This window comes from Ranitomeya variabilis, chromosome 5 (genome assembly GCF_051348905.1).
Source record: "Ranitomeya variabilis isolate aRanVar5 chromosome 5, aRanVar5.hap1, whole genome shotgun sequence".
Classification (NCBI taxonomy): Eukaryota; Metazoa; Chordata; class Amphibia; order Anura; family Dendrobatidae; genus Ranitomeya; species Ranitomeya variabilis.
In genome coordinates this window covers 60,947,994-60,969,999 of record NC_135236.1, presented here as the reverse complement: position 1 = coordinate 60,969,999, position 22,006 = coordinate 60,947,994, and the positions used below count along the sequence as shown (strand labels likewise).

Genomic DNA, 22,006 nt, shown 5'->3' with positions numbered 1-22,006 from the left:
GAGCCAAAAGGAATGTGGAGAGGGGCTGCAGCAAGAGATTCCTGCAGCAACAGGAGCAGAGCAGAGTATAACTGAGCAGAGCCACAGGAGTGCGGGGAGAGGTAAAGCTGCAAGAGAGCGGAGCACAGGCAAAGTCACAAGAGCCGCAAGAGTGCAGAGCATAAGCAAACAGAAAGGACGCAAGGAAAGACACAGCAGGGAAGGAAGCCACAGACAAGGAGACAGAGGTAGGACAAAGTTCAGACAAGGTAATGGAACAAGACAAGGTGCAAGAACAAAGACACAGGGACCAGGATATTCTGCCTCCTGGAGGGCGGACAAACCTAAACAAGGCAAAGCAAGGACACAGACACAGAGACCAGCATATACAGCCTCCTGGAGGGCAGACCAACAAGAACAAAGCAAAGCTAAAATTAGAGCCTCCAGAGTTGGAGGAACACAGAGCAAGGCCTGGCAACTCAGAAGCTAAACATTAACTGAGTTTACACATTGCACAGACCCAGTCCACTGGGTGAAGCTGCACTAAATACTGGATTCCTCCTGGTAATTGGTCAGGAACAGATTAGACAGGTGCACCTGATTCCTGTAAGAACCAGAGAGTTCAGGTGCCGCCCCCCTATGCACACAGCCAGGAAGCATGCAGAGAGCAGAGGCACAGATATGGAGCTGGCAAGAAACAGAAACTACATCATGACCTGGAGCTGTGGGTAAGATAGTGTGAGAGATGAGAGGCCATGCCGTGACGCCAGCAGAGTTGTTACAATGGGCAAGAATTTCAGTCTCTCGATGTACAAAACTGATAGAGATATACCTCAAGTGACTTGCAGCTATAATGGCAGCAAAAGGTGGCGCAACAAAGTATTAAGTTAAAGGGGCTGAATAATATTGCACGCCCCAATTTTCAGTTTTTGAATTTCCACAAAAATTTAAATAACCAATAAACTTTGTTCATCTTAACAATTGTATTCCACTTCTTGATCTTTCACCAAACATTTACATTTGGTATCTTTATGTTTGAAGCATGCTAGGTGGGAAAAGGTTGAAAAGTTCCAGGGGGCCAAATACTTTCGCAAGGCACTGTAGATACACCTTTTCTGAGTGGCTGTGGACTGTTATTTTATGGCTGAGGGGCGGGCAATATCCATGGTCCCTTATTATTCTGAGAATACCAGCCCCCAGCTGTCTGCTTTATCTTGGCTGATTGTCGACAATGTGGGGGAAACACACACCATTTTTTAACCCCTTCACCCCAAAGCCTGTTTTCACCTAAGTGACACGGCCAATTTTTACAATTCTGACCACTGTCACTTTATGAGGTCATAACTCTGAAACGCTTCAACGGATCCTGGTGATTCTGAGATTGTTTTCTCGTGACATATTGTACTTTATGATAGTGGTAAAACTTCTTCGATATGACTTGCATTTATTTGTGAAAAAAACAGAAATTTGTCGAAAATTATGAAAATTTAGCAATTTTCAAATTTTTCGTTTTTATGCCCTTAAATTAGAGAGTTATATCACATAATATAGTTAATAAACAACATTTCCCACATGTCTGCTTCACATCAGCACAATTTTGGAAACATAATTTTTTTTTGTTAGGGAGTTATAAGGGTTAAAAGTTGACCAGCGATTTCTCATTTTTGCAACAAAATTTGCAAAACCATTTTTTTTACGGACCACCTCACACTTGAAGTGACTTTGAGGGGTCTATATGACAGAAAATGTCCAAAAGTGACACCATTCTAAAAACTGCACCCCTCAAGGTACTCTAAACCACATTCAAAAAGTTTATTAACCCTTCAGGTGCTTCACAGGAATTTTTGGAATGTTTAAAAAAAATTGAACATTTAACTTTTTTTTCACAAAATTTTTACTTCAGATCCAATTTGTTTTATTTTACCAAGGGTAACAGGAGAAATTGGACCAAAAAAGTCGTTGTACAATTTGTCCTGAGTACGCCGATACCCCACATGTTGGGGTAAACCATTGATTGGGCACATGGCAGAGCTCGGAAGGGAAGGAGCGCCATTTGACTTTTCAATGCAAGATTTGCTGGAATTGAGATCGGAGCCCATGTCGCGATTGGAGAGCCCCTGACGTGCCTAAACAGTGGAAACCCCCACAAGTGACACCATTTTGGAAAGTAGACCCTCTAAGGAACTAATCTAGATGTGTGGTGAGCACTTTGAACCTCCAAGTGCTTCACAGAAGTTTATAATGTAGAGCCGTAAAAAAAATTAATATTAATTTTCACAAAAAATGATCTTTTTGCCCCAAATTTTTTATTTTCCCAAGGGTAGCAGGATAAATTGGACCCCAAAAGTTGTTGTGCAATTTGTCCTGAGTACGCTGATACCCCATATGTGGGGGTAAACCACTGTTTGGGCGCATGGCAGAGCTCGGAAGGGAAGGAGCGCCATTTGACTTTTCAATGCAAAATTGGCTGGAATTGAGATCGGAACCCATGTCGTGTTTGGAGAGCCCCTGACGTGCCTAAACAGTGGAAACCCCCACAAGTGACACCATTTTGGAAAGAAGACCCCCTAAGGAACTTATCTAGATGTGTGGTGAGCACTTTGAACCTCCAAGTGCTTCACAGAAGTTTATAATGTAGAGCCGTAAAAAAAAATTAATATTAATTTTCACAAAAAATGATCTTTTTGCCCCAAATTTTTTATTTTCCCAAGGGTAGCAGGATAAATTGGATGCCAAAAGTTGTTGTGCAATTTGTCCTGAGTACGCTGATACTTCATATATGGGGATAAACCACTGTTTGGGCGCATGGCAGAGCTCGGAAGGGAAGGAGCGCCATTTGACTTTTCAATGCAAAATTGGCTGGAATTGAGATCGGAACCCATGTCGTGTTTGGAGAGCCCCTGACGTGCCTAAACAGTGGAAACCCCCACAAGTGACACCATTTTGGAAAGAAGACCCCCTAAGGAACTTATCTAGATGTGTGGTGAGCACTTTGAACCTCCAAGTGCTTCACAGAAGTTTATAATGTAGAGCCGTAAAAAAAAATTAATATTAATTTTCACAAAAAATGATCTTTTTGCCCCAAATTTTTTATTTTCCCAAGGGTAGCAGGATAAATTGGATGCCAAAAGTTGTTGTGCAATTTGTCCTGAGTACGCTGATACTTCATATATGGGGATAAACCACTGTTTGGGCGCATGGCAGAGCTCGGAAGGGAAGGAGCGCCATTTGACTTTTCAATGCAAAATTGGCTGGAATTGAGATCGGAACCCATGTCGTGTTTGGAGAGCCCCTGACGTGCCTAAACAGTGGAAACCCCCACAAGTGACACCATTTTGGAAAGAAGACCCCCTAAGGAACTTATTTAGATGTGTGGTGAGCACTTTTAACCCCCAGTTGTTTCACTAAAGTTTAGAATGTAGCGCTGTGAAAATCAAAAAATCATTTTTTCTTTCCACAAAATGATGTTTTAGCCCGCAATTTTTTTTCCCCCAAGGGTAACAGGAGAAATTGGACCACAAAAGTTATTGTCCAATTTGTCCTGAGTACGCTGATACCCCATACATTGGGGGGAACCACTGTTTGGGCGCACGGCAGAGCTCGGAAGGGAAGGAGCGCCGTTTGAAATGCAGACTTAGATGGATTGGTCTGCAGGTGTCATGTTGCATTTGCAGAGCCCCTGATGTACCTAAACAGTAGAAACCCCCCACAAGTGACCCCATATTGGAAACTAGACCCCCCACGGAACTTATCTAGATGTGTTGTGAGAACTTTGAACCCCCAAGTGCTTCACTACAGTTTATAACGCAGAGCCGCGAAAATAAAAAATATATTTTTTTCCACGAAAATTATATTTTAGCCCCCATGTTTTTATTTTTCCAAGGATAAGGCTGGTTTCACACTTGTGTGAAAAAACGCATGTAATCGCGGTAAAACGCATGCGTTTTTTTAGACGCATGCGTTTTTATAGAAAAACACAAGAAAACAAGAAAAAACCAAAAAACCCTAACCCTACCCCTAACCCTACCCCTACCCCTAACCTGAAATACGTGGCACTGAAATACGTGGCACTGAAATACGTTTATATACGTATATACGTATATAAGTGCCACGATATTTCAGTGGCCACGTATATAAGTGCCACGTATATAAGTGCCACGTATATAAGTGCCACGTATATAAGTGCCACGTATATAAGTGCCACGTATATAAGTGCCACGTATATAAGTGCCACGTATTTCAGTGCCACGTATTTCATGTACATGTCACGATATTTAAGTGCCACGTATATAAGTGCCACGTATATAAGTGCCACGTATATAAGTGCCACGTATATAAGTGCCACGTATTTAAGTGCCACGTATTTAAGTGCCACGTATTTAAGTGCCACGTATTTAAGTGCCACGTATTTAAGTGCCACGTATTTCACGTAAATGCCACGATATTTCAGTGCCACGTATTTCACTGAAATACCGTGGCACTTAAATACGTGGCACTGAAATATCGTGGCACTGAAATATCGTGGCACTGAAATACGTGGCACTGAAATACGTGGCACTGAAATACGTGGCACTGAAATACGTGGCACTATGACTGTCAGAAAATGTTCATTAAACGGTTAGGGATGAGTTTAGGGGTAGGGTTAGGGTTTGGATCCCTTTATCACCTTGATGGTGGTGGGTGACTTTTCAGTGTGTTCTGTTTTTTTTCTATAAAAACGCATGCGTTTTTAACGCAAACAAACGCGTTGAGATCGGACGCCATGTCGCGTTTGGAGAGCCCCTGATGTGCCTAAACAGTGAAAACTCCCCAATTCTAACTGAAACCCTAACCCCAACCCTAACCCTAGTCCTAACCCTAGCGCTACTTTCACACTAGCGTTTTTTTGCATACGTCGCAATGCGACGTTTTGGCGAAAAAACGCATCCTGCAAAGTCATCTGCAGGATGCGTTTTTTCCCCATAGACTAACATTAGCGACGTATTGACACACGTCGCAAGCGTCGTGCGACGGTTGCGTCGTGTTGTGGCGGACAGCCGGCAGCAACAAACGTTACATGTAACTTTTTTTGTGCCGACGGTCCACCATTTCCGACCGCGCATGCGCGGCTGGAACTCCGCCCCCACCTCCCCGCACCTCACAATGGGGCAGCGGATGCGTGGAAAAACAGCATCCGCTGCCCCCGTTGTGCGGCGCTTGCACAGTATGCGTCGGTATGTCGGGCCGACGCAGCGCGACGGCCCCGTACCGACGCTAGTGTGAAAGTAGCCTAACGGGAAAATGGAAATAAATATATTTTTTAAAATTTTATTATTTTTCCTAACTAAGGGGGTGATGAAGGGGGATTTGATTTACTTATATAGCGTTTTTTGGGCGGATTTTTATGATTGGCAGCCGTCACACACTAAAAGACGCTTTTTATTGCAAACAATAGTTTTTGCATCACCACATTTTGAGAGCTATAATTTTTCCATATTTTGGTCCACAGAGTCATGTGAGATCTTGTTTTTTGCGGGACGAGTTGACGTTTTTGCTGGTACCATTTTTGGGTACATGACATTTTTTGATCGCTTTTTATTCCGATTTTTGGGAGGCGGAATGAACAAAAACCAGCAATTCCTGAAATTCTTTTAGGGGGGGCGTTTATACCGTTCTGCGCTTGGTAAAAAGGATAAAGCAGTTTTATTCTTCGGGTCAGTACGATTACAGCGATACCTCATTTATATAATTTTTTTATGTTTTGGCGCTTTTACACAATAAAAACTATTTTATATAAAAAAATAATTGTTTTTGCATCGCTTTATTCTGAGAGCTATAACTTTTTTATTTTTCTGCTGATGATGCTGTATGGTGGCTTTTTTTTTGCGGGACAAGATGACGTTTTCAGCGGTACCATGGTTATTTATATCCGTCTTTTTGATCGCGTGTTATTCCACTTTTTGTTTGGCGGTATGAGAATAAAGCGTTGTTTTTTGCCTCGTTTTTTTTTTTTTTTTTTTACGGTGTTCACTGAAGGGGTTAACTAGTGATATAGTTTTATAGGTGGGGTTGTTACGGACGCGGCGATACTAAATATGTGTACTTTTATTGTGTGGTGTTTTTTTTATTTAGATAAAGAAATGTATTTATGGGAATATATTTATTTTTTTTTTCTTTATTTAGGAATTTTTTTTTTTTTTTTTTTTACACATTTGGAAAAATTTTTTTTTTACTTTTTTACTTTGTCCCAGGAGGGGACATCACAGATCGGTGATCAGACCGTGTGCATAGCACTCGGTCTGATCACCGATGTGACAGGCACGTAACAGAGGCTTGCCGGCGCCTGCTATGAGGATTCTCAGCAGACGCCGGCAAGCAGGGTCATCTTATGACCCGGAAGGAGTCCCGCGGCCATCTTGGATCCGGGGACTCCTTCCAGGTCACCGGAGCAGTGCGATCTCATCGCGCTGCTCCGGTGGGAGAGCGCAGGGAGCCCCCGTCCCTGCGCGATCCCCCTCTATGCCGCTGTCACTATTGACAGCGGCATCAGAGGGGTTAAATGCCCGCGATCGGCGACAGCGCCGATCGTGGGCATTGCTGCGGGGTGTCAGCTGTCATATACAGCTGACACCCGCACCCGATCACCGCGGCGCTCAGCGTGAGACCGCGGTGATCGGGGCGCCGTACTAGTACTGCGGCTGGCACTAATGCAGTGCCGGCAGCGCCGTACTAGTACGGCGCATGTCACGAAGGGGTTAAAAATGATTAATTTAAATAATAGATAGAAAAGAGCCGATCAACTGTTAGAGGCCAGGATTTCCCTGCCATGTGGATTGTATTGCAGGCACTGTTTGTTGCTCTGGTCTTCCATTCAAGTCCGGCCACTCGGTCTGCTGCTTAAGGCAGACATTGGTCCCAGCATCTTGCTCAGGCTACTGTTATACATGTGGTTACTGCTGGCTCTCCAGCTAAAGTCTATGGTAACCAGGGGTATACAGAGGCAGCCCCATTCTCTTTAGTCTATGTCCAGAAATCACCTTACTGAGCATGTCTGTGATGTGGCACCTTATCATTGGTGCTCGGATGCTTGCTGCTAGGGTGATGTGGCAGCTCTGGATTGGCCCATGGGCGACGTCCCACCTGACTGGGCGTGAGTGTTTGGGATGGAGCCTGGCGCATAAGGCTATGTTCACATGCTGCGGATTTTGCTGCGTTTCTGCAGCTGCGGGTCTGCAGCAGTTTCCCATGCATTTACAGTACAATGTAATCCTATGGGAAACGCAATCCGCAGTGCACATGCAGCAGAAAAAAACACGCGGAAACGCAGCGGTTTACATTCCGCAGCATGTCAATTCTGTGTGTGGAATCCGCAGTGGTTTTACACCTGCTCCATAATAGAAAACCGCAGGTGTAAAACCGCAGTTCAATCCGCACAAAAACCACGGTAAATCCGCGATAATTCCACAGGAAATCTGCAGGTAAAAAGCAGTGCCTTTTACCTGCGGTTTTCACAAAAAAACGCAGACCTCAGGAATACGTGTGCACATACACTAAAGGGCTTTCAGCCAAGCACGTGGGCGTGCTAGTGTCACTTGTGTTTGGTGTATGTGTGGGTGTATATGCTACCGTTCTTTCTGTGAGTTTTGTGTGTTTAGCACGGTAGCAGCTACCAGTGGGATGACAGTGATTTGTGTCAGCATGTGTTCAGGGCTGGCCCTGTGCCTTAGAATTCTGTCACCTCCGGAGAGGAGCTTTGCTGCCTGTTCCCACTGACTGTGAGGTTTTGTTATCCGTTTCCATCCCGTATGTATGCTATACTTCCCTGTGGGGTTAACAGGGTATTGCACCACAGAGCAAGTTCAACAAACGTGTTCTTTTGCAGTGGTTTTAATGGGATATTGCACAATTCCTATTTTCCCTGTACCCCTCAGTGGTTAGCTGAGCTGGTACTTACTGTCCCTGTACCCCTCTGTGGCTAGCTGAGCGGGTACTTACTGTCCCTGTACCCCTCGATGGTTAGCTGAGTTGGTACTCTTCGCCCTGTGCATCTCTGAGTAGTATCTGGGTTTGGTTTTCTGCGTTCCATTCAAACTGTGTGGAGTTAACTCAGTGTGTTTAAGGAGGAATCTTCACTAGTTTTTTATCCATCTTTGTTCACACTAGCAGCAGTTTACTGTACGGTGGACTCCGGGTTGCGATTGCACCTTATTTGTCATTTATTTTTATTTGGTGCAATCTGCCAAACCTAACACCAACACTGCCCTGACAAACATTTTGCGTGTATCTTTCTCAAGTGCTCTGCTTTTTCAGTTACACTTAATCTATATATATAAGAGGCATTGTGATTACTCGCTAATCCCACCCCCTGCACAGTAGCTCCACCCCCACACATCACCACACATAATTCCACCCCCCACCCCATTACCACACACAATCCCGCCCCTCCACCACATTACCACACACAATTCCGCCCCCCACCACATTACCACACAAAATCCCGCCCCCCACCACATTACCACATATAATCCCGCCCCCACCACATTACCACACATAATCCCGCCCCCCGCCACATTACCACACACAATACCGCCCTCCACCACATTACCACACACAATCCCGCCCCCCCACCATATTACCACATATAATCCAGCCCCCCACCACATTACCACACATAATTACGCCCCCCACCACATTACCACACATAATCCCACCCCCCACCACATCACCACACGCAATACCGCCCCCCACCACATTACCACACATAATCCTGCCCCCCACAACATTACCACATGCAATCCACACCACATCACCACACACAATCCTGCCCCCCACAAATCCCGCTCCCCCACCACATAACCACACATAATCCCACCCCCCACCACATCACCACACATAATCTCGCCCCCACCACATCACCACACATAATCCAGCCCCCCCACTACATCACCACACATAATCCCTCCCCCAACCCCATCACCACACATAATCCCGCCCCCCACCACATTACCACACATAATCTTGCCCCCCCACCCCATCACCACACATAATCCCGCCCCCCACCACATTACCACATATAATCCTGCCCCCACCACATTACCATACATAATCCAGCCCCCCCACCACATTGACACACATAATCCCGCCCCTCCACCACATCACCACACACAATCCCACCCCCCAACACATCACCACACATAATCCCGCCCCCCCATGCCATTACCACACATAATCCCACCCTCCACACCATTACCACACATAATCCCGCCTCCCACCCCATTACCACACATAATCCCGCCCCCCAACCCATTACCACACATAATCCCACCCCCCACCCCATTACCACACATAATCCCACCCCCCACCCCATTACCACACATAATCCCACCCCCCACCCCATTACCACACATAATCCCACCCCCCACTCCATTACCATACATAATTCCGCCCCCACCACATTACCACAGATAATCCTGTCCCCCACCACATTACCACACATAATCCCGCCCCCACCACATTACCACACATAATCCCACCCCCACACCACATTACCACACACAATCCCGCCCCCCACCACATCACCACACATACTCCAGCCCCCCACTACATCACCACACATAATCCAGCCCCCCACCACATTACCACACATAATCCCGCCCCAACACATCACCACACTATTGTTATTAACTTCAATTTAAGTTAATTTACCACCTGCGTAAGCGCTATTGAATGTTGTCATTATTTACTTTAGTGTAATCACCAGCAGCGTTAATTAGATAGCAATGAGCATGCCGAGCGTTAGCTGGCTGGAAATATCTAGTATTGCATAAATTGCAATACATTAGTGTTGCAATATATAGTCTGAGCAATGAAATGAATGCCGGTTTACATCCCCTAGAGCAACTTAATTTTTTTTTAAATTAAATAAAAAAAATATATAAAAGAAATACAATATATTCTTGAGTATAAGCTGAGATTTTCAGCCCATTTTTTTAGGCTGAAAGTATCCCTCTCGGCTTCTACTCAAGTCATTGTCCCAGGGGGTTGGCAGGGGATGGAGAGCGGCAGGAGTGGTGTCTGTCACATCATACTCCCCCCTTCCTGGCACGGTCTCTGCACTTCCCTGCTTCTCAGATGGTCTCCGGCGCCGGCAGCTCTTCCTGTGATCAGCAGTTACATGGTACAGCTCTTTAAAGTAATGAATAAGCATGCGACTCCACTCCCATAGGTGTGGAGCGCATATTCATTACTTTAATGAGCGGTACCATGTGACCGCTCAGCACTGTAAGGAGCTGCCGCCCCGGGACAACGGAGATGCAGGGAAGTACAGAGACCGCTCCAGGAGGGTGAGAATGACGGGGGAGGGTGAGCCATGTGATATTCACCTGTCCATGTTCCACTGCCAGGCTGTGTCATCCGTGTCCTCTGGCTTTCAGGTCAGAGGGCGCAATGACGTGGTTACTGCACGCCCTCTGCCTGAACAGTCACTGCAGAGAGCCGGAAGACACAGCGGTGTGCGGTGGTGGAACGGGGGACAGGTGATTATCACAAGTGCCGGGGGCCTGAGCCAGTGCCGACACTGGCATCTGGCTCCCAGCGACGAGAGGTGAGTATGTCATTTTTTTTTAATCGCAGCAGCAGCATATGGGGCATATTTTTTGTATGGATCATCTTATGGGGCCCATCATGAACTTTATGGAGCAGTATATAGGGCGTATTTTATATGAAGCATCTTATGGGGCCCATCATGAACTGTATGGAGCATTATATGGGGCTCCTAATTCAATATGGATATTCAAAAATATTTAACCTACTGATATCTCAATTAAGTTTACTTTTATTGGTACCTGTTCTTAAAATTTACCAGTAGCTCCCACCCTAGGCTTATAATCGAGTCAATACGTTTTGCCAGTTTTTTGTGGCAAAATTTGGGGCCTCGGCTTATGCTCAAGTATATACGGTATAAAGAATATATAAAACTTTAAAATCACAAACCTTCTCCCTATTCAAAACTAAAGAAATTAAAAGATGACAAAAAAAATATTTAGGATTGTCATGTTTGTAAATTCTGATCTATAAAAATTATAAAATTATTTAAACTGGATGTTAAAAGCCAAAAAGAAAAAAAAATTGAAAATGCCCATCCCTAAAAGAGTACAATAAAAAACTATCAAAATGCTGTTTCTATCCCAAAATGGTATTACTAAAAACTAACACTCAGCACACACAAAAAACAAGCCTTCACTCACCTCCATGGATGAAAAATATAAAAGTTGCAGGTCTCAGAAAAGGGTGACACAAACAAAAAAATTCTTTATAAGATTCTGGATTTTTTTTTTATTCTATTCTATATTTTATTCTATTAAAATATATACACACTAAAAAAATTTTTGTTCGGTATCACTGTAGTTGTACTTAACTAGGAGAATAATATAATTTTTACTACACAATAAAAAACGTAAAAACAAAACCCATGAAACAAAGTTAGAATTCACCTTACTTGGAATTTTTCCTGTTTTTCAGTAGATTATATAGTAAAAATAACTGTGTCATTCAAAATTACAACCTGCCTGGCAAAAACAAGCCCTTATCTAGATATGTCAATGGAAAATTAAAAAAAAGTTTTTGCTCTTGGAAGAAGTAGTGGAAAAAATTAAAGAGCAAAAATGAAAAATGGTCAGATTCTTAATAGCTTAGGGGAAATGTTCCTAAATCAAGAGTGTCTCTTTGGATATGTTTACACATTGAGATTTTGGTGTAGGAAGTCAAGCTGCTGTGCAGTTCATCACACAAATTACAGCAACAAAATCTACAAATGTGGCCGTACCCTAAATCTTTTCAGAGCAAAACTTATTTTCGTATGTCAAGATCATAAGTTAAAAAAACTTCAAAGTTATAGAAAAACTTCTTTCTTGAGAAGATCACACTTTAATCTACAGTACACAAGACAACCCTTTACATTTTCAATGTAATTTTTGGAGTTCATCATATTTATAATTTTAAAAACTTACATGTAACTAAGTCATCCATGATTTTTGCAAAGAAGTACAATTATACCTACACAATATTTAGTATTTGAATACTTCATTTTTCCAGTAAGAGCAATGTTAGAAAGTAATGATGCTGCATTGTACCATACCTGAAAGCTTTTAGTGTTGATATTCCTCTGGTTGTCTGTGGTCCTCAGCTTTGTATCCAGAACTTTCATTAATGACTCGGTGTTTCGCACATACTGCAAATCTCGAAATGTTCTCAGATCTAAAACTTCCATAGACTGTGAAATGTTCTGTACCTGGAGACAAAAAGGAGACAACACTCATAAAGTAATCATGCTACATAAAATCCAGTCTCCAATTTTTGTTTTTTTGTTTCCAAAACTAGTGCTCATGCAATGGTAGGGGTGTACGTTGGCAATACATGGAACGCTACGAGTTGGAAGTGATTAACATAGAGGACATTTAAGTTAAAACCTTTATCTAGAGCATATTTGCTCCTCTACGTTTTTTTTTCCATTGACATATGATTTTTCTTGATAAGGCGTAATAAGTGAATATACTTAGACTATGTCCCCATTTCAGTTACAGTACACATTTATTTTTAGTCTCTTAGCAAACACCTCACTTCATGTGTTATCAGTTTTACTTCTCTATTGAGGTCAGCAACCTCATTGAGCAAAAACATTTGGTCGACATTACACTGTGTGCAAACTTATTAGGTGAGCATTTTGAACTCATCATCATTTTTCTGCAGATTTTCCAATTCCAAGCTATATAAACTTGAATGCTTATTGGATGAAGCAGATCAGGTGATGTGTATTTGTGTAACGAGAAGGGTGAGGCCTAACGATAGAACTTCATTTTTCAAGGTGTGCAGAAGTGGTAGGCAGCTTGTTTTCCTCAGGCAAAATGTGCCAAAAAAGAGATTGAACTGATTCTGAAAGGTCAAAAATTGTTACAAGTATTACAGAGGGAAGCAGCACTCTTGAAATTGCTCAGATATTGGGTTGCGATCAATGAACCTTCAAATTTTGTTGCAAATAGTCAAAGAATCACAAAAGATGTGTTGAGAAAAAAACCAGCACATCAACTGTCACAGATTTTGAGAAGAGTCAAATATGAAGTCACCAGAAAATCATTATCCTTCAGCGCTGTCATATTTCAGAGCTGCAATCTCCCTGGAGGCCAGAAGAACAAGGTGCTCAGTGCTCACATACATGGCCAAGGAGAGGAAGGATAAAAACCTGAGCACCACTGAACAAGGTACAGAAGTGCAAGGTGTTTAGTGCTCAGAGACATGGCTCAAAGACAGGCAAAAAATGGACCACCACTGAACAAGACATAGGAGTGAAAATGTCAAGACTAGGCCAAGAAATATCTGAAGACAGATTTTTCAAAGGTTTTATGGATTGATGAGATGAGAGTGACTCTTGATGGCTGGATCAGTAGCCGTCACAGAAATCCACTTCCACTCAGACACCAGCAAGGTGGAGGTGGGGTACTTCTATGGGCTGGTATTATTAAAGATGAGCTAGTTGAACATACTCGGGTTCAAGATGGGCTCAAAATCAACCTCCAAACCTACTTTCATCTTTCAGAAGATATGTTAAAGGAAAAAGTCTGAATCTTTCAAGAAAGCAATTATTTTTGCAGGATAATTCACCATCTCAGAATAGAAGTATTCACTGCTTGGCTGCCAGTAACAGTCTTAATACCTTAATGATAGACCCAATTTTGTATTTAATGACCAAGCCAATTTTTACAATTCTGACCACTGTCTCATTATGAGGTTATAGCTCTGGAAAGCTTCAGCGGATCCTACTGATTCTGAGACTGTTTTTGTGTCATATTTTACTTCATGTTACTTTTTTCACAAAAAAAATTACTTTGGTATCAATCTTTTGTTATTTTCACAAGAGTATCAGGAGAAAATGGAACACAAAATTTCTTGTGCAGTTTCTGCTGATTATGTTGATACTGCATATGTTGGGGAAATCCAATGTTTGGGTGCATGGCAGGGCTCAGAAGGAAGGGAGTACCGTTTGACTTTTTGAATGCAAAATTGGCTGGAATCAATGGTGGGCTCTATGATGCATTTGGAGACCCCCTGACATACTTAAACAGTGGAACCCCCCAATTCTAACTCCAACCCTAACGGCACCCTAACCCCAACCCTAACCCCAACACACCCCTAACCCTAATCCCAAACCTAACCATAACCCTAACCACAACCCTAACCACAACCCAACCCTATCCCCAACACAACCCTATCCCCAACTCTAACCCTAGCTCAACCCTAACCCTAGCCACAACACTATTCTAGCCCCAACCCTAATCCTAGTCTCAACCCTAACCATAGCCCAACCCTAACCCTAGCCCATCCTTAATACTAGCTCTAACCCTAGCCCCAACCCTAACCCAATCCAAATCCTAACACTAGCTCTAACCCAACCCTAATCCTAGCCCCAACCCTAATCCAAGCTCTAATCCCAACCCTAACCCTATCCCCAATTCTAACTCTATTGGAAAAATGGAAATACAGTGAGTACGGAAAGCATTCAGACCCCTTTAAAATTTTCACTCTTTGTTTCATTGCAGTGATTTGATAAATTAAAAAAGGTCATTTATTTTCTCATTAATATAGACACTGCATTGCATCTTGATTGAAAAAAAACAGAAATGTAGACATTTTTGCATATTTATTACAAAAATAATGGTCATAAGTATTCAGACACTTTGCTCAGACACTCATATTTAAGTCACATGCTGGACTCTTCCTTGTGATCCTCCTTGAGATGGTTCTGCTCCTTCATTGTAGCCCACCTGTGTTTAAATTGATAGGACTTGATTTGGAAAGGCACACACCTGTCTATATAAGACCTCAAAGCTCACAGTGCATGTCAGATCAAATGAGAATCATGAGGTCAAAGAAACTGGCCTCCATAATCCTTAAATGGAAGAAGTTTGGGGACCACCAGAAGTCTTCCTAGACCTGGCTATCCAGCCAAATTGAGCAATCGTGGGAGAAGAGCCTTGGTGGGAGAGATTAAAAAAAAACCAAATCACCTTGGCTGAGCTTCAGAGATGCAGTAGGGACATGGGAGAAAGTTCCACAAAGTCAACTATCACTGCAGCCCTCCACCAGTCAGGCCTTTATGGCAGAGTGACCCGACAGAAGCCTTTCCTCAGTTCAAGACATATGAAAGTCTGCATAGAGTTTGCTAAAAAACACATGAAATAGTCCCTGACTATGAGAAATAAGGTTCTCTGGTCTGATGAGATGAAGATAGACCTTTATGGAGATAATTCTAAGCTGTATGTGTGGAGAAAACCAGGCACTGTTATCACCTGCCCAATAGAATTCCAACAGTGAAACATGGTGGTTGGAGCAACATGCTATGGGGGTGTTATTCAGCTGCAGGGACAAGAAGACTGGTTGCCATTGAAGGAAACATGAATGTGGCCAATTACAGAGGTATCCTGGATGAAAACCTCTTCCAGAGTGCTCTGGACCTCAGATTGGTCGAAGGTTCACCTTCCAACAACACAATGACCCTAAGCACACTGCTAAAATAACAAAGGAGTGGCTTCAGAACAACTCTGTGACCATTCTTGACTGGCTCAACCAGACCCCTGACCTAAACCCAATTGAGCATCTCTGGAGAGTCCTGAAAATGGCTGTTCACCAATGTTCACCATCCAACCTGACAGAACTGGAGAGGATCTGCAAGGAAGAATGGCAGAGGATCCCCAAATCCATGTGTGAATAACTTGTTGCATCATTTACAAGAAGACTCATGGCTGTACTAGCTCAAAAGGGTGCTTCTACTCAATACTGAGCAAAGTGTCTGAATACTTATAACCATGTAATATTTCAGTCTTTCTTTTTTAATACATTTACAAAAATTTCTACATTTCTGTTTTTTTTCAGTCAAGATGGGTTGCAGAGTGTACATTAATGAGAAAAAAATGAACTTTTTTGAATGTACCAAATGGCTGCAATAAAACAGAGTGAAAAATTACCCACTGTATATACTTTTTTTTTTAATTATTTTTACCTAGCTATGGGGATGTTAAAGAGGGATTTGACTTACTCTTTTTTTGAATTCTAATCACTGTGAATAGGGTCTATCACTGTGATCAAAATGAACCAATAGGATAAATCTCCTATTGTTGCCGGGGCCGGACAGCAGATCTCAGCCAGTGCACTGCGCATTCTCCTGTCATTTTCTTTACGAAAGAAGACACTGAGTGCTGGGGGACACCCCGGAGGATGCAGGAGGTGCCAGAGGTACCGGGAGGCACGGGGACCCCATTTCTCTCTCCTCTGATGTGCTAGATCATATAATAGAAGAAAGAAATAAATAGGAAATCTGACTTTTTTTGTGGTAGCAAAACAGCGCAGATACGAGCCTCAAAACTTCTCGGACAAGGTAATTTAGAGTGATGAGACCAAAACTTTTTGGCCACAACCATAAAAGTTACATTTGGAGAGAGATCAACAAGATCTATGATGAAAGGAACACCATTTCTACTGTAAATCACGGAGGTGGATCGCTGATGTTTTGGGGATGTGTGAGCTACAAAGGCACAGGAAACTTGGTCAAAGTTGAAGAAAAGATGAATGCAGCACGTTATCAGCAAATACCGGAGGCACTTATCAGCCCGGAAGCTGTGCATGGGACGTACTTGGATGTTCCAACATGACAATGATCCAAAACACAAGGCCAAGTCGACCTGTAATTGGATACAGCAGAACAAAGTGAAGGTTCTTGAGTGGCCATCTCAGTCTCCTGACCTCAATATCATTGAGCCACTCTTTGGAGATCTCAAACTCGCAGTTCATGCTAGACAGCCCAGGAATTTACTGGAACTGGAGGATTTTTTTCCAAGAAGAGTGGGCAGCTTTACCATCTGAGAAAATAAAGAACCTCATCCACAACTACCACAAAAGACTTCAAGATGTCATTGATGTTAGAGGGGGTAATACACGGCTTTAAGAAATGGGGTATGTGAACTTTAGATCAGGGTCATTTGGATGCTTTGGATTGTCATTATGATTTAAAAAGAGGAAACACAGTAGTTTGACGATAAATGGCTTCACCCAACCACTAACCATGAGTGGAGAAAAAGTTTTGGTGTTATCATTCATATTCTCTGAAAAAAGGTCAAGAAAGCAAAAATTCTATCGGGATATGTAAGCTTTTGAGCACAACTGTGCTTTTCTTATAATTCATTATCAGGATATATCTTATATTTGTATACATTTACCTATCAATATATAGGAGTTTTTGTATTTTGCTCTGATTTTAATGGATTTTAACTATGACGGTTTTCACAATAAATATTCATTTTATTATAATTTGAAAACAGACTTATCCTTTCTAACACCTCTATAGTATAGACAGCTCACCGTTAGGGTGGTATCCTAGTGTGTCCAACTCAAGGGAAGCAGAAGAAGCATCTTCTTCTGGTCTCCTACAATGAAATATCATTTAACCAACCATTTTGAAACCTAGTTAGAAGACTATTTAAACAACTTTTGATAGGAAGTCATAATATTAGAAAGGGTCGTCGATTACACCTAAAAAAAATCGATGTTTAACTGCAGCTCTGTTTCATATCAATGATCAGCATTTCTTTTTTTTTTTTTTTTACGAACTGCTGAATATAAATTTCACTAGATTTCAAATTCATTTGATTCAATGAGTATCACTTCTGCTCATGCAGCTCATGAGAAGATTTCTTCCACCTGAGTGAAAACAACTGTTCTTTCCTCTTGGATGATTTATAATACTGTAAATATTCACCCCCATTGCACAATCCTCTGTAAACCAACAGAAAATTAATTATGATTCATTCAGCAAGAAACTTTTAAACGGCGCAGGTGCTCACTCATGACAATAGAGATATGCCGGAAATATTTGCAGCTGTAGACATTTTCAAATTGGCACAATGAAATGATGTATGAAAATAACATAAAATGTTCTCTTCAGTGATGTCTCCCAATACCCGTCCTTATCTATAGTCTTTGGATTTAAGGACTACCAATGATATATAATCTGTACCTAATGAAAACTGAAATCATTTTTTATCACACGCTGTTTTTCTCAGAATTTGACCGTCATTCGAAATAATCGAAACGCTAAGAAGTGGACTTTACATTGTATGCTCATAGGCTGGGAATCTCGTCTATTATGCAACCTACCTCAATGTAAAAGCGATCGTCTTTTGTGTATGAACACAAATAGTCAGGGAATCTAGAGCAGTTGCACAATGAGAGAGGGAGGGTTGCGGCAGAGGGACAAGAAAATAATGAATGGTCTTAATATGCTTTTACTTAGATACACTGGTGAACAAAGACGGTCTTCTGAAGTGTTGAAAAGTTGCACTCCTTCCAGCTCTCAATTTTGGCTCATTTTCACATCTAGCCAGTTGGGTAAGGTATTATTAAGATGGTGAGAAAATGTATAAAGGTTTAGATAGAGGATATCACTTAAAGTGGTTGTCTGATCTTGTTGATCAGTGTCATCATCGTGGTTTGTGGAACTACTCTACCATGGACCATGAAGAGCCTGGAGGGACGTGACTAAGCAATCAGCTGACTATTCACTAAAGCCTCTGATGGTGAGAGTGGATTTGACTCCCGATGGATGCCAAGTACCACTCCAGGGCAGACCACCGGTCGCGCAGCAGCTGGACTCGAAGGACAGACAGGATGGAGCAGCAGCAGAAGAAACGAATGGCTGTCACACGACTTGGATATGCTGTGCTAGTGAATGGAATGAGATATCCCATACACACAGAAAGTCGATAATCACTGCACTCATAACAGGAAGATTTTTGCTTCAAGTGAAAATATTTATTTATAGGTGATAAGCGACAGGCAATTTGACATTTCGGCCATGCCGTGGCCTTGATCACAGTGTTGCATTACATTAGTGCGTCAACAATCGTACTTGTACATTCCCATCAGGGAAAGAGGCATATTGATTGGTATGTCCATGTTAAATGGGGATAACAGTAAAACTGTTGTGCAGAACGCTCAATATGCTCCAATAGGTCCGGAAATGCAGCGTTGTGCATGGATCAGTGGCTGTACAAGCCGACGTTGGTGGTGAAGTGGGAGGGCTGGCAAGTCTGCACCCCTACTCCTCTCTTGGGCGCACTTGAAGCAAAATTCTTCCGGTTATGAGTGCAGTGATTATCGACTTCCAGGATGCAGCAGCAGGCAGAGGTTATATCAGAGACAGCGTTTGTGTCTGAGTGCAGCTAGCAGGATTTGCTTCAGAATGCAGCAAGCAGGATTTGTTCTTGGAGTACAGCAGGCAGGATTTGTATTTGGAGTACAGCAGGCAGGATTTGTACTTGGAATACAGCAGGCATGACCTGTACTGGTATGCAACCTTACACAACATAGACTGTAACAGGAAGGTTGCTCAGGCACCTCCCCAGTGGATAGGAAGCAATATATACATAATGCCTCAAAACCATTGGCTGGGGAGTAAATATGCGGTATGCTTTCGCATCCTGGCGTCCGATCTCAGACGGAATAACAAAGCTTTGGTGACACATTCTGGAAGGGGCTTTCTGGAGATATTAAGGATGACCTAGCCGATTGAGACCTACCAACCACCCTTGACAATCTGATCTCTCTCGCCATCCATATACTGTAGACCTCCGCTCCATGTTAGTAAAGTGGCATGTGAAAGGAAACCGCAGTGCCTGGCTCCTTTTTTTCAAGGACCGGAGAAGCCCCAGCACCTTGGAGTGGTAGGATAGGTCTCTCTAAGCGGAAAGGACTTCTCTCAACCCCTGATTCTTACTGTGGCCGTGACATCAAGAGAATCCCAGTTTTTTGAGTCAGGATATGTGGATTCAGGGCAGCCAGAAATTTCATCCTTCAGGCTGTAGTGGATCGGTTCCAAATCCCAATACATCCACTCCAGAACCCCCTGGCAATAACATCTGTCGATGGGAGAACTCTTCAGGTGACGGTTCGTTTGGCTACTGAGCCGCTTGAGGTCCCACCAGCTGACGGTTTTCGGTCATGCATGCATGCCCAGAGCAATTACAGTCACTGCTTCCAGCACATAGAGCGGTGGCTGTAAGTATGCCATGGCACTAATTGACAGCTGGTTCTGCAGTACATCAGTGCAGGGTTCCACCACAGGTATTTACACCGTTCCTGAAAGCAGGGCTCTGAATTGTCCCAATGAAATGGAGTAGTGGTCACTAGAGATGAAAAATTGGAATAGTGCTTCTAGTCTGGTCCTCCATGAAAGTTGATTTTCACTTCTACATTCGGCATCCTTGGCTCGTCTGATGCTTACTGAGCCCAAAGATATGATGCCATTGTATGATCCATATCATTATGATGCATTAGGCCTAGCGATTAGCCCTCATGTGATGCCTAGTAAGTGGCAGAGGCAGCCAGGATGACGGGCCTATAATGTTGGTCACAGTAGTGAAAATTGGTTGCCATGGTGGACAGATCTGAATGCTAAAATTGGATATCACAATTCATGAACCAAATGTATGCCCACCACAGCTCCATTCATTATCTATATGACTGCCAGAGCTAAAAAAAAGACTTTGACCTCAATTCATCAAGATTGTCATTTTTAATGCCTATCTTGATGAGGGAGCAAAAGTTTGTGCCATATGAAAAGCCACTGCTTGTCATGAATTTGAGTAGGGGTCATTATGCCCCATCCAGCTCTGTCCATTACCACCAGTTCATTGTGCAGCCTTGTATTAGGCAAAAATGTTGAGACTTTTTAAGGCTTTTGTGTGATAATGCTGCTTAAATGCTTTGATGAATTGGGGCCTATAACTTTTTTTTTCTAATCTGTGGTATTTTCCATCAGACTGTGATTATGGGGGTATATTTAAAAAAAATGTTCATACAGTTTTGTCTTGTATGTTCTATGTAATGCATATTAAAGTGGAAGCCAATGTCATTAAGGTTGCAGATTGGCAAATAATCCTAATTTGTATTAATTTGCTTTTCAAATCAGATTGGAAATCATTTGCATTGCTATTTTTAAACTCTTCCTGGTAATTTAACTAACATTAGTTTAAGTAGGTCATACTTACTTACATCTCTTCTATGAGGTTCTACATAATTGTGGTAATACAGTGGATTATCTGGTAGGCATGTGTGACAACGAGGGATCTCCTTGCTTTACAATCTGAAGAGTCTAACTGGATTATTCAGAGAGAGTCTGTATACAAATGCACTTGACACTAACCCACAAATTCAATCTTAAATTATAAACATTATAACTATAAGTGTTTGAAAGATCTTAAAAGGTTCTTCAGCATTTCTTACTTCCTCACTAGGTGCTGGGAAGCTGACATGTGCCGGCCAGAAGAGTGGACTGCCGGAAAGTATTGTACATACATCATATTCTAAGGAATACCTTTCGGCCATGAATAAAACCTATTAAGACTCCTGATGGCAATTCGTCATCAGTACCTGAAACTAAATTTGATGGTTGTTGTGAGGCAGTGACCCGTGTCACATGCGAGGGTCGCTATGTGTCCCCCCAGGTTGTACATGGAGGCATCTTGAGGCTGTGGGAATGCATTGCAGTCACAAGCATAGCTGTGATTGCAATGCTGAATAAAAGTAAGTGTTGGTCTTGGTCTTGAATAAACCCCTGAAGCAGAGGGTTGGGTGTGTCAGTTTGGTCTTGCAAGTGTGCAGAGCAGAAGGCTCTGCAGAGATTCCACCTGTGTGAGGCAACATAGGCAAGCAGAGCTGAAAAGTCTGGCACACACAGTGTACACAGTGGTGCAGTCGGCCACGGCAACAGGTTTCGGAGGTGGACTGGCGTGTTTCCCAGCTGTGATCCAGAGGATATTGTGTGCTGTGTATTTCTGTGAGTTGGATATTAAAACAGGTTTTGCTTTAAACTTTGCTGGGTCACTGCCTCATCATTGCACAGTGTGGATACCGCTGCACTACATTGTATTTGGGGTTTGTGACAACCTCAAAAACACCTTCAAAGGAAAGCATTACAATCACATCGTTGTACATATTTAACAAT

At 42.6% G+C, this 22,006-nt stretch overlaps 1 protein-coding gene across 2 annotated transcripts in view; it reads right to left on the bottom strand.

Annotated features, from left to right (window-relative positions):
- Positions 1-22,006, bottom strand: part of OLFM2 (olfactomedin 2) — a 445,169-nt gene that overhangs the window by 120,757 nt on the left and 302,406 nt on the right. For both annotated transcript variants that reach the window (XM_077262088.1, XM_077262087.1), the window contains exon 3: positions 12,095-12,247. In XM_077262088.1, coding sequence (XP_077118203.1) covers positions 12,095-12,247 — 153 coding nt within the window. The remainder of the gene's footprint in view (positions 1-12,094; positions 12,248-22,006) is intronic.